Source organism: Melopsittacus undulatus, chromosome 4, assembly GCF_012275295.1.
Source record: "Melopsittacus undulatus isolate bMelUnd1 chromosome 4, bMelUnd1.mat.Z, whole genome shotgun sequence".
In the NCBI taxonomy this organism is placed as follows: Eukaryota; Metazoa; Chordata; class Aves; order Psittaciformes; family Psittaculidae; genus Melopsittacus; species Melopsittacus undulatus.
In genome coordinates this window covers 45,473,353-45,487,598 of record NC_047530.1, presented here as the reverse complement: position 1 = coordinate 45,487,598, position 14,246 = coordinate 45,473,353, and the positions used below count along the sequence as shown (strand labels likewise).

Sequence of the window (14,246 nt, the reverse complement as noted above, 5' to 3'; positions counted from 1 at the left end):
ACTATTTTAAAATGGCTTTGTAATGCAGTATTATTTGTATATGTTTGTTTAAAATAAAAGCACATGGTGGAAGACACAATCATGTTTAGAGTAAATCAAAGCTTACTCACATTATCAGTGAAAACAACTCCGAGCTTCCAAATGTGGTACTTTGTATCAATGGAGCTTAACCTAGGAAATACAAAGGTTTTGATATGCATCAATGTTAAAATTAAGTATTGAATTCTGTAGGGATAAACAACAAACTGGGCTTGGCATGTCACATTTGTTTGCTGAAGGTAGTGATATACATTAGCTGTTATTTTTTGAGTGATGTAGGCGCTTAATTTTTCAGAGAGTATTCATTAACTGAGCACTCATACACAATTTCTAAACCACTGAAACTGGTGGAGCAATTTCAGTAGAGCAATACTGTAGTATTCCACTTACAAAAATTAAAATGTGTGTTAAAAGTAGTGAAATATGGAACGTGATTTGTTTGAATTTAGGAGGTAAGTGTTCTGTCTAGTGTAAAATCTTGCTGAAATTACCAAGAGAAAAGGTAATTCTTTCTGCACAATTCTAAATATTTTATTAGCCATTAGATGGCATGTAAATGGAAATTTTATTCTTGTGTGCCTTAAATATCAAGGAAATTAAACTCTTGCAGAAGCCTAATTCATTTGGGACTTTGGTACTTTCAAATTCTGGTCTTCACTCATGGATTTGTTCAGGAAAACATCTCTAACTTTTTTCCTAGATACCTGGCATATAGATATTTTTTTTATCAATACTTTTCCAGTCCTTTGATTTATAAACTAACTCTGTTTTAACACCTAAGGAACTTTTAAATGCCGCACTGATTATTGTTTAAACTAAAAGAGTGGCCAATTATATCAGTCAGCATCATATTAAGGATTTTTTTCTAACTTTTATAACAATAAATATACACATGTTTTAGAACAAACAAACAAGCAAAGAGCTTTTTTATTTTACTTCCACATTAGGAAGACTTCTCCATTTGAATTTTCCATGTCAAGGAAAACATCACTACAGTTTCAAGATAAACTCTGGTTTAAATCTTTGACAGTGAAGTTGTGCCAACACATTAAGTGTCTGCAAAGTTCAGAAATTATACCAGGACACAAGAGATGCCTCTTCTGGTTCGCTCTCTTCCACTGGACTAAAATCAAGGGCACTTTTTTCCAAACCCAGAAGTTCTGCAATGCGCTCTGCTCCATATAAGTCTCCATATTTGTTAATAACCTAAAAATGGAATAAGAGAAGCTTTTGCTTAGGGAAAGTCCTCAGTGACATTCACCCCTCTTTAAGCCAGCAGTTGTCAGAAATGAAATAATTAAAAAAACAAAAAAAGTCTTTCACAATTAACTACTAGAACAGTCAGAACTCCAGGGAAGCCAGGCAGGGGAGCATGCAAAAGAAAAATAGAAGCATTAAGGGCTATTATCTGAAAGCTTATATATAATTTGCCATCACTTAAGCTGGCATGTTTTTCTTTTTTTAGGGGGATGAGGAGGCTTTGTATCCTAAAGATGACAATGACTTTAAATTAGACCTGTATGGCTGATTGACAGCACAAAGTTATTTTGAATGCCTGAGTCTAGGAAGGAAACCACAGCCTTCTGTCTTCCTCCCTCCTAACACCTACACTGCAGCTGCCTGTTCACTGAGACATTTGCCACCACAATGACTTCCGTAAAACAAATTTCAGTTCTCAGTTATTTGTATATATATGTGTACAGAAGTATATTACACATTGATATTTGAGCTAACTGAATGGTAGATTATTGCCATGATTAACATAATAGAATTATAAAAAGCCTACCTTCCGTTTTACGAATTTGTCCCAGTAATTATTAGGAAAGGACCTGCACAGGCAAAGATATTTCAAGTTATTTAACTTCTTAGAGGAAAAGCAACCCCCCAAAAAAGAGAAAACACAATGTCCCTGATTGCTGCAGGGTACAGTTCCATTCTGTACTTACAGTTTCATTCTGGTACAATTTCATTCACTCACACACTGCGCTTCAAATTACAAGAACAATTTCTTTCTACATGGACAACAGCTGTTACTAGTTGTCATTTACTGCAATTATCATCCTTCCCCCTAACATCTCCTTTTCTTTTTCCCATCCATAAACACAACTTGCTACAAGAGGACAGCAGGCTAAATATTATCACCTAGTGAGCCTAACAACTCCATAATAGTCAGTGTAATATCATTCATCTCCTAAATAAACACATCATTGTTTCTAGCAATACAATCAATACGGACAATGATTTTCAGAGGAAAATAAGTCTTGTAGCATAAATAACTTTTAAATTCACTGGATTACATTTCAAATAGAGGCTGAACTCCTGGGAACCAGTAGATAGCTTGTCAACATAAAGTAAAATTAAACTAAATAAATAAATAACCCCATAAAATTGCAAAGATCATTTGGCAAACACAGGGTTAGTGGTAATCTCAGGTGTACTATATTGTCATTACTGGAGCTGATGTCCCAGAACAAGACGACGCAGAGCTAACAGTAACGGCACTAGGAAATACATCACCTTTGACTTGCAAGAACAAAAATAGCGTTCTCTCTTGTCAGTGATATTTCCCTGATCTTTAACATGATCATCAAAACCATTTTGCTTTAACTGTCTTATGAACAGCAGTTCCCAGGAATTCCTCAGTCTTACTGTATATTATGTCAGTTTTTAAGAACACCAATTAGTAGGAAATACTACAAAATTTGAAGTTTTTCTCTCCTTACTTCCTAGATGTAACACTGAGGTTAGCAAATATGCAGAAGGATAAAAAAAATCAGTTCTGAATGAAGTTACTCCAGATAAAGGCAAATGGTTCCAGTGACTCAGATGGTATTTCCTGGTACAATGATCTGTGTTATTTCCTTCCTTCATTTCTCTGACTTTTAAGCAAAATATGTCTCCAATGTAGCCAGCTTGCGTCTATCTCTCTTATCAAAAACATCTAATGGTGCTGCATTCATCAGAGTACCTCTTTTTGCCTTTTCAATTACTTCTTTTATTCAGTTCTGGAATGCACATTTCAGTATATGCACAGTACTGTCCAGCAGTTAGGCTGATGGTACAGTACCTGCACTGAACCTCAAGTAAGTTCACATGAGAAGGAAGGATTAATCTAATTAGTGGAGAACAAGCTGTAAAGCATGTCTTTTGGGGATAAGCTGACAATATATTTCATTAATTCATGCTTGGTTTTGCTGAGAATAAACTTAATGGATGTCTACATAGCTTGCCGTCAATCACTAAAGAAACAAGTTGGAAATGAAACAAAGCTCTCCAGTTACCCAATTACTAGGGAAAGACTGTAATCTAAGCCTAGGTATACTAGTATCAAAACGTGATTCTGTTTGTTTCAAAAGAGTAAATAGCCTGTAGATAAGACATTGTTTTAAGAGAAGAGAGTTGACTTGCTGTAGTTGTCTGTGTTGCTTCTACAGAGTGCTGGAGCTTACTGATGTTTTTCATACCTATACTTGGATCATTCACTCACAGAGCAGGTGAGTATCCTAGAATTAGTGTATAACTACTACCTTATTTGCTAGTGCATACAACCTGACAGTAATTCCTGTTAGACCTATTCAAATTCTGGGACTGTTATTTTCCACTAGTTATTTCTCTTTTCATACACAAATTTTGTTACAAAGAAGTGTGAAAGAAAGGCAGGAGAATGCTGCTATACAATATGAATGTGAAATTGAGTCACTGAAAAGGAAGTTATCTTCTTAAAGCTTTCTCAATAGTGACTAATAGGTGAAATGTCTTGAAGAGAGCTTGTAAGTGCACAATCCTTTCAAACTAGAAAAATTAAAAGGAGGTGGAATATACATGCTAGGATGGTATTTGTTAAGTAAAAAGATAATGCAAGATTTCACACCAGAATCTGATACCGTAGCATCAAAACTAAGGTAAAAAATGTCTTTCTTTTAGATGAACTAAGCAACAGGTGGACAGCAAAAGTTCTAGATCAATGGCTTTATGAGCTATATTTATAAGCAGCTTACACATAACAATTTAATGTTACATACGGAGTATTTATAACTAGGCGATCCCACTGTCCTTTAATATCATCTTCAGATGGCTGTTCAGTTATGTACAGTCCGTCAAATTCCAGCTTTCTAGCTACCTCCTTTTCTCTCTTGAATACAACCAGCGGGACCTATGAAAATGACAGTGGACATCTTTGTCATGGCTTACATATCTTTAGAAACCATGATATCTACCTACAGTATTAAATACTCTTTATAATACCATGTAAGACCAAACATCACACTAACACCTCCCACAAGCAAATCAAGGCCTAGTGAGTCTCTGACCAATGGCGACATTGGTAGTCAACCTCCTACCCCCAGCCCCTTTGTCTCCTCCCAGTGTACTCGCTGGAGGATGAACAGAGTGGCTAAAGAAGAGAAAGCTTTCAAACTGTGCAAACACTGTTCAGCAATAACCAAAATGTGTGTGTCAGCAACACTGTTCTAACCACAAATCCAAAACATGCTCTGGTATGAAGAAAGCTAACTCAGTCTCTGCCAGACTGAGTAAATGAGGAAAACAAACAGCTGTATATTAAATAGTGAGCATTTGTAAGACAACCAGGTACAAACAGGTATTCCAGTATTGGCTCAAAAATCACTTAAGTACATTGACAATGTTCCTCAACAAATAATACATTAAAAAAATAAGATTCAGAACTTGCCTTTAAGCAATAGTATCCAATCACACAGACAAAGGAGATGATAGTATGAATAACTGCCAGTGCTCTGAGAGCAGGTGCCATGTAACCTGTACTTTCTTCTAAAACAAAAAACACCATGCCCTCATCCTCCTCCTCTTCATCAAAAGAGTTCCAGAGATTAGAGTCTTCGTCTACTTCATCAAGTGGCTCTTCTGTCACCTGAGAGAAATTCAAGCACAAATCACCAATGAAAAAGTTATGCAAAATATTTTCTTCAAAGAACCAGACAATGACAGGGTTATCTAATATGACTGAATTTAGGGTGTGCTTTGTAATCTATATTGTTCCTGAATACTAGAGTCTAAAATTTAATCAAGTCTTCATATTGACTTGTATATTGTCCATAATTTACTTCATGACTTAGCTTAGAGGACTTTTCTTTCAGACTTAAAATGTGTAAGGAAAGGAAAGAAACCTGAGGCTTTTATGGATGGGAGTTCTCTTTAGTGAATTCTACTCCTTTTCACGGACAGAGATTGTGAAGATTCAGTAATAAAATTAGTGAAGATGTTCTACTTTGTATCGCTGGGTTATACACCAGAACCTGGAGCAACTCATGACATTCAGGTAAAACCCTAAGATTAATTTTAAAGTATGGACATATAACCTTCTTCATTGGTAACAGAAAAAAACACTCTGAAAAGGCCTCTCTTGCTTTACATTTCTTGTGCCTGCTCATACCCATCAAAGTCTCAATCCCAGTATAGAAATATCTTAATCAAAAGTCACTAACAACCATATTGGCAATGACAACAAAGAAAATGGAACAAATAAGTATGAAAGCTGAATTATACTCCCACATGGAAATGGGAGAATGGGAAAAATGGCAACAGCAAAAAAAAAACAACAAACATTGCATGTTCACTACGGGTTAATAAGTTCACAGAAAAATAAATTGAAGCAAACATGCCCCTGAGCCTGAAACACATGAAAAAAAATCAGGAACAAATTAAGCGTAACTAAAACATATGAGCTGATCTAGTTAAACTGAGATATTAATCTTATTTTGATCAGTCAAACCCAACTGAAGTCAGTAGGGTTCTTTAGAAAAAGCAGAAATATAACTACTGAGAATAATCAGATGAAGTCTCTCAGTATCTTTAAAACAAATGATAGAAAAAAATGCAGAAGTTTTGGCATTTGAGTTATTTTAGTTGGATTTCAAATTTCCCATGACAAGATTAACAATTCAAACAGTAACAGATTTCTGTGAGCAAATGAAAGAATGCCTAGAGACACAAGCTCAACTATAATGGAGGAATGAAATAAATGTTTTCATTTAACCTGAACAAAATAAAAACCAAGGAGGTTTAATATCACAAATTTTAGTTACAAAATTTAAAATATTAACTATTTCATATCTGAATGCTTTAGTTCATGTTGAAGGACTTTATTAAATAAGCATTTAAACCATCATTAAATGTTCCTCTGAAAGGAACAAAAACCCATTTAAAGAACAATGTATAATCTTACCTTGTAAAATAGAAGAATGAAGTTGATGGCAAACGCAACAAACAAAGCAAGGAACCTTAAGTTATAAAAATTTCTTGCCAAGTAGTGCTGAAAGTAAAAAAAAAAAAAATTATCAAGAAAATTAGAAGCAGCCTTTAGCTAATGCCAAGGTAAGAAAGCTTCTAAGAAAATAAATACATAATTGTGTTGCCTTCATTCACCAGTTATAACAAGGAGGAGCATTTCTTGGCAGCCTATTTTGCCATGTCATGGTAAATGAGATTAAAAACCACCTTGCAATTGCAACAGGGGAGACTGATATACTGAAATATTAAGGAAAACTTTCTAGAAGGAAGTCTGGCATAGGAATGCTAAAATACTGCAATAAACTACTTGAGACAGATTCATAGGGTTCATCATCTGATGTTTTTAAGAATAAAGAAAAATCTCACAGAAATTAGAATTACAGATTCTAGAAGTTAGACTAAGGAAAATAGTGAGTTCCTAACAACGAGCTCAGGAGGTTAATCTGTCCTGTTAGACCAAAACAGGGGATATCACAGACACAAATTTTATGTATAGAACTCTCTGAAGTATTATAAAAATCACAACAGACTGAATATAGCCAGTCATTTGAAAACTCATGCCAATGTTCCTTTTATGATGATGTCTCTCCCTTCAATATCAGAGTTCTATAATACATAAATAAAAATTTTATGACTAAAATAATTTAGGAAGAACTTACAAGCATTTTTGTTTGATAAATTTCCAAAGCTTTGAAGAAGTTAGCCATTACAGCCTCTGGTTTCTCAATCTTTTGTCCATGCCTTCGCTTCTTTTTCTTTATTTTTCCCTCTTCTAGCTGCTCAGATTGTACTTCCTTTGCTTTATCTTGTTTTTCACCATCTTCCATGCTAGAAGAAAGGCAGTCAAAACAAAAATACCTAGCCAAACTTCTGTATTGTAAATGCATTCTGTTAGAAAGAATCCCAATTCAGAAAGTCTGGCTTTGAAAGCTAGTTTTGATACTGTGAGAAAAATGATTCTAAGATTTGAGGTAGAGAGTAAGCCAGAGTAAAAGTAGTGACCTTAGTTTCAAATGATATGCATGGATAGAGTTGTTGAGGAGAGATCAATGCAGTAAAAAGCCAAGAACCAGACAAATTACTGCATCAAGTGTGAAGTGGATAATGTTTGCCAAAACCATTGATGTACATATATACCCAATACAAGTAACATAAAAAAATTGAGAGTTCACATGTACTTTTTTGAGCCTGCAGCTGAAAAAGAGAAATACAGCTTTTGGGATTTGGTACACAGGATCATACCTGAATCACAGTATCATACAATGAATTAAGTCCAGGCCATCGCTGTTCTTACAGAGATGAATGACTAACAAGAAGGAAGTTTACTTCAGAAGCTCACACCTTACAAAATATGTAGATTACAATCATTCCTCCTGTACCATTGAATTGCTTTTATGAAAATTAAGTATCAAGACTGTGTATAGTAATAGGGGAATTTAGTTACTAAACTAAAAAAAAAAAAGGTGAAAAAACCCCAATCAGCTGAATTTGCATATATGTAAAAGAATGCTGAAGCACTGAGGTGGTTGAAAGTTTTAAGATGTGAGGATAAGAAATGCAGTATGTAGTTTGCCTTATCAAAGAATCACAGAATCCCAAGGGTTGGAAGGGACCTCGAAAGATCTTCTCGTCCAACCCTCCTGCAGGACCACACTACTACTGCAGTAGGAGTTGTATGATGGGTGTCCAAGAATGTATTTATCTTCCACCAAAAAAGTCCCTCTTGCAGCCTCAGAATGTAAGCCATTAAACTCAGATGTTTAAGCTGAAGGCAATTTGAATATGCTGCAGAATTACTTGAGAGCAGAATTAAGGATGGCAGACAAGAGAAGGCAACAGGGAATCAGGAAAACAAGTCCAATAAAATTACAGAAGTATAAGGAGGTCATGCTTATGAAAAAAAGAGGTGAACAAGTCAAAAATAAGAAAAATTGAGTGGCACAGGAGATTTTGGGAAAATTCCTAGATACTTAGAAATTGCTTCACTGAAGCTCTGCTGAATATGCCACTAGTGTCTAAATCAGGAGACCAAAATCAGTCAACAAAGAAAAAAGCCCAGCAGTGATCTGTTTTCACAAAACTTTTAAAAGGTGTAATTTGAGCAATTTAAAGATTAACCAACTCAATATTATAATGTAACATGGCCTAGATGAAACAACAGCTTCAGAAATTGCTTATCTTAGTTATTATCTTAGTTACTGTCTTCACACTGAGTAACACTCTTCAACAGGTTCTGTGGATACATGGTACCAAAAAAGCCATGGAAGATTTGAAGTGTACTTTTTAATTACTGGAAGTGCTTTAAACAGTGAAAATGATGTTTAACATCCCTGCAGGGATTGAAGAGAGAGACAGATCATACCAAAACAATTCTGTAACAATAAAATGCAAGAAGGGACTTGAAAACAGATAAACAGCAGTAAAATATTTATTTAAACTACTACGGCCTGAAAATTATAGTGGGTAGCAGGGGAAGTGTAAATAGCAATAATGACAAGTTGCAGAGTTTTTTCCAAGACTGGTACTCATTTCTAAAGGTGGTTAGTGGATTTTTTAAAAAGACAATGGCCACAGGTTTATTATATGCAGGATTGTCAAAGGCCACAAAAATCAGATGACCATTTTGTTGCCTATTGTGATGGTTTAGCTGCCTCTTAGGGACTGCTGGTTTTCAAAATACTGATGAGACAAAGTGTACATAAAGTGCTTTGAATACTGAGCATTGCTTGGATTCTTTCTGGACAAATTATCTAGCATAAGGAATTAGTAAGGAAACAAACAGGAACCGTGTAACTTACTCAGCCTTCTCAGCTTCTGCTTTTCTTTCTGTTTCAGCTTTTGCAAGTTCAGTTATCTGCAAAAAGTATTTTAACTCTCAAAATGGATCCAATCAAATAAAATTTTGGTAAATTTAGTTATTGCTTTCTAAGATACAAATAAAATAAATACATTATATTTTTATACCAGTTTGCACTTTTAAAGTTTTTGATATTAAAAATAGCTCAGACTAGATGTAAACAGTGAAAATCACAGAAATTCTTCTGGTAGCCTTTTTCAGCATGGTGTTACCACTATTGTAACTAGCCCAGTAGACTGAACAACTTAGAATCATAGAATTAACTAAGCTGGAAAAGACCTTTAAGAATGTAAAGTAATTATATGTGGTTATCAGACAGACCATGTGACCAGTTGAGGATGAAGGTAATTAACTGCATCTAGATCATACCAAAATACAATAGTCACTCATGAAGACTCAGTGCAGTTACTGATTATGCAGAAAATGAGCATCAGTTTGCCACATTCCAAATATAAAACGAAGAACAGCATATCAGTGATAGCATCAAAAATCTGAAAAAGATCTGTGTAATTATCAGATACTACAAAACCCGATCGTTTTGCCAAGATCAACTGATGCAGTCAAAAACAGACAATTATTTAAACAACTTTTACTTATGCAATATTTTCCTCAAACTATTTGTCTTAGGGAGGTTGATGGTTCATTAAACCTTTACTTGCACCTCTCATGAACACCTGTGTGTTTACAACAGCCCCTTGAGATACGGAAAAAACAATATATAATTTTCCAGACAGCTACTTGCAGCAAAGAAGTTGGAGCGTGGATTTCAAACACGGTTAGGCTTAGTGTTGTGAGACTAAAGTAAACTCATTTTTAAATGTAGTTTGAATAACTAAGCTTCACTGGAAATCAAAGAGATGCAGGCTCCAAAGTCCTCTTTAGGACTCTAAAGTTACAGTTATCAGTGCTTTTCCCCCACTAATCACCTGCATGTCTGCCTCATACATAAGTAGAGAAAGAATTTACAAAAAATCAGTCTTGCTTCCCTTATATCACCTCTTATCTGGGAACCTCCTCTAGTACATGTGATGAAAGCATGTATAACTTCCACAAATAGTTTCCCCTAAGATCTCAAGCTGGTGGAGGGTAATTCAGAGATCATTTGATAATGCCTAGTTCTTCTAAGGGGTAGGAGAAGAATGAATAAATTCCTTTTTAAAAAGACTGTAACTTTGAAGTGCACATATAAAAACAGATAAATAAATAATAAAAATAAATAGAAACATATCATTTGATATAGGCAATAAATCTCGGAGAAAATCATACAAATGAAGAGGGCATAATGAACTAAGAAGTGGTACAATGGAGGCTCATCCTGAAAATATTTGGAAATCATACTGTAAAGAGGTGGATTAATGAAAGGAAAGATATATTTGAATAACAAGTATAAACAGATCTAAAATGTAGAGTGAAACATAATGCCTTCCAAATATGACAAATGCATTTTGGTTTTGACATTTAGTTCAATCCATTTTCAAACAGAACGGTAAGTTATATTTAGCTGAGCTGAGTGGAACAAAATATACTGTTCATAAAACAGAATATGAGGAAAGAATGATTACACAGTAAACATAGTAACAACAAATTCAGGAAAAATTATTTCAAATAATAGGAAAAAGTGACCAGTAAAGCATGTACAAGAAAGATGATAATGACAAGGCATTACAGAGAAAGTAGATTGTACAACTAATTGAAACACATTGTGGGAAAATGGGGTATGCAAAATAAACAAAACTGTAAACCATTTAAAGCAAAATCCATGCATAGAAAGCCACCAGCAATTTTTGTTTTGAATGCAAATGAACAATAACAATTTACTGCAGTGAAATCTAAACACACTGGGCATGTAAACTCTGCTGTCCTGCTTGTTGGGTTTTTTTTTTTAAGACTACAGATTGTAAAGTATGTTTTCACCAAGAACATTTATTAATCAGTTAACTGACAAATAATTCAGTTACTAATAGAAAATTCAGTAATATATTTGTCATCTTATTATTTTCTGCAAAGAAAAAAATCTCTTTAACATACCTGCAGTCCTTTTTTCTTACGAACTGTGTTTTCCAAAGATGACTGGATATCAGTACCAAGAATTTCTGCAATATCTCCAAGCCCAGCATCATGTCCATGTTTTGAGCCTCCTTCTTTCTTTGTATGAATACCAAAAATGTCTGATATGATGTCAGCTTCTCCCTTTTCACCCTTTGCAAACTGCACAAGGTCAGCTCTGATGCCATGCTCAGCACCTTCAGCTTTTTCTGCTTCCATAACATCATCATGAATTCCAAACTGTGTTGGGTCAGGCATGTCCCCTAGTATTTTAGTCACTTTAATGTTTTTTGCTCCCTCAACTAGGCCACCCCCAAATACAGTGCTCCAAAGAATCTGGAAAATTCCCCACACTATAGTAAAGAATAGTTGGAACATCCCTACAAATAGGAGCCAGAAAAAAGAGAAAAACAGTTTCACCATCTCTTTTACTGTCATCTTTCTAACTTTCCTGTATTGTTTCCTTAGGTTCTTCACAGTGATTGTTTTAAAAAAGTTGGCAACGTTCTTCTTCACTGCAACACAGGCCGTTGCAAAAGCTGAAGCAGATTCCAGGGACTTTTCTTCTTCCTCATCATCTCCAATATCCATTACATAACAAGACTCTGTCTCTTCCTCTTCCTCAGGTCTCTCGGATGAATCTGTCTCAGAGATCTGGGATGCTAACTGCATTTCAAAGATTGTGTCTTCACAGAAATTCACAAAGAGTTCCATTTTTTCTTGCTCTCCACCTTCATTCACAACATCAAATATAAACTGCCTTTTAGATTCCTTCACCTGTGGCTTCTCCCACTGCATTCTACTGGACTCACTGATTTCAAAGTAAACTCTTTCTATTTTCTTGGCTCCACCTATTATTTCAATGCGGCCAAGATATGGTTCAAAGTAATTAAGAACACTTTCCGCAGGTTCAAGTAAGCTCTGAAGGCGTGAGTCATTAGGCATGTGCTCTGAAAGGTTTGTTAGCAATACAGCTACATTAAATCCAATGTCTTTAGCTGGTTCATGGAATCTTTCCACAAAATCAACATAGTTAAACATATCATTTTCATCAGCTTCTGCACAGGACAGCAGGAATTCAATCTCTGACTGTATATATTGTTTTTGAGCCTCCATTGACTTTTGAAATTCCTTCTTTGAAATGATGCCTTTACCATCTGGGTCGTGCTCTTTGAAAGCATCTGAGTTAGTCAGATCTTTTAACTTAAGGAACATGTCAAAGAACTTCAAAATCATTTCTACATTGCTAGATGATTCCACAAGTGTGTCAACCATTTGTTTTCCAATAGTTCCATTTACAACATTGCCTAAATAGTGAGTGAAAACAGGAAGTTATTTGTCATTGCTAGATTAAAAAAAAAAATTATTTCGTATTCTTTCTGAGAACAGAACAAAAATGTTTTCAAATGTTGTCATTTTTCTTTCAATACGCTTTTTTTGTAGCAGCCCTCTTTTCAAGACTGAGTATATTGCACAATAATTATTAAATAAATGTGAAATAAGTTTTTCCCTCACATTACATAAAGGCAATTTAAAAACAGTTTAGAAAGATTAACATAGCTATCATACTTTACATTATGAAGCTGGGAAAATCATAATCAACCATAAACAAAAACAGGTCCAACCTTCAAGCAGTGACAAGAGCATCACTACCATATCTTTTAGCAGATCTAACAGTTCTTTGAGTAACTCAATCTGAGCAGAGTCCTGTAAAAAAAAACAAAACCAAAAAAAAACAAAACAAAAGTACAAGGTTGTTTTTAATTTGTATTTATCTGGAAAACTAAATACATCTAGAAAAAGAAAACAGTATTCAGGATCATCATCTAAATGTAGTTCACATTCCTCAAGATTTCATTGTCATTTTATTATGATTACTAGCAGGGATCTTATACAATATGAGGGTAACTTACTACAGCAGAGGTATTAATACCATAAAGATAAGCTTTAATAAAGCATTAAGGAGTACAAAAGGGCAGATAAGGGACAGCAAAAAAAATCACAAAATTGATTATTCGGCACATCTGGCAGTATTCATCTCAGAAAGAATTCACCCTTTCTCACTTCACAGGCAATATTTAGTGTCAGGATGCATTGCCACTCAAACTGAACTACAATCGTTTAGTTTAACTACAGAATATAAGTCTAACATGGTTTTGTGACCAAGATGAAGGACCTAAAACTGTTAAGTATCCTGAAAATTCAGATATACTTCAGTAGGGTGGGTAGAAATCTTATGAGTAAGTCAGAGGGTAGCAGAGCACTGAGCAAGAGTGAGAAAATTACTACAGTGCTGCCTTCAGTTCCCAGTGGCCTGACTGTATGGGTACATTAAGCAGCAGCTGCAAAAGAACACAGAAGCCTGAATCTGTGAGGAGGGCTGAGATTCCACAATGCTCTGCACAGTGAAATGAACACTGCTTATTGCCCTCTTGCTCTATGCCTGTGATGGATTAATGAGACAAGTTGGACACATTCCCTCCCTCTGAATTTTTCCCAGCTCTTCTCTTGCCTTACTTATCTGTAGCACAGGAGCCTATTAAAATGCTTTTAATGGTGTTTCTGCTCTGACAGATCATCAGGTTTTTGTAACTGAACAAACTGCCACGTTCATTATCTGAAAGGTATAACGGAGCTGGAAGCAGTGAGTTTGATATTTGAAAAAGTGAGTGCACAATGATGATTAATGCTGAAAGGAGTGATATGAAGATGCTAGTCCTGAGATTTAGTCCTGGGCCTCTACATTACATTAGGGCCATGCACAGCCAATGAGTAGCAGTGCATTAACTGCTTTACAGTTTTCAACATTCAATTGACTAACATATGAAAGAGATTATTTAATCACTGAAAATACCTGTGAGAGTTTCATCTGCATATTGGCAAAAACATGAAGAAAGCCAACAACTGCATCCCACAGCCTACTATGAGCCAGACTCTGCTGATTACCTATGCAAGGACCCTAAAAAATTAAGAAAAAAAAGCACATTTTATTTATATAAAATAAAATAAACACATAAAACTAATTATTTCATAAGAT

General features: G+C 35.0%; 1 protein-coding gene across 1 annotated transcript in view; it reads right to left on the bottom strand.

Annotated features, from left to right (window-relative positions):
- Positions 1–14,246, bottom strand: part of RYR3 (ryanodine receptor 3) — a 215,655-nt gene that overhangs the window by 8,664 nt on the left and 192,745 nt on the right. Inside the window, exons 87-97 of the mRNA XM_005149274.3 lie at positions 14,064–14,168; positions 12,835–12,916; positions 11,192–12,516; positions 9,105–9,160; positions 6,966–7,134; positions 6,242–6,328; positions 4,730–4,927; positions 4,062–4,192; positions 1,826–1,868; positions 1,118–1,245; positions 111–171 (exon numbers count right to left, since the gene is read on the bottom strand). Of these exons, the coding sequence (XP_005149331.2) occupies positions 111–171; positions 1,118–1,245; positions 1,826–1,868; positions 4,062–4,192; positions 4,730–4,927; positions 6,242–6,328; positions 6,966–7,134; positions 9,105–9,160; positions 11,192–12,516; positions 12,835–12,916; positions 14,064–14,168 (2,385 nt within the window). The remainder of the gene's footprint in view (positions 1–110; positions 172–1,117; positions 1,246–1,825; positions 1,869–4,061; positions 4,193–4,729; positions 4,928–6,241; positions 6,329–6,965; positions 7,135–9,104; positions 9,161–11,191; positions 12,517–12,834; positions 12,917–14,063; positions 14,169–14,246) is intronic.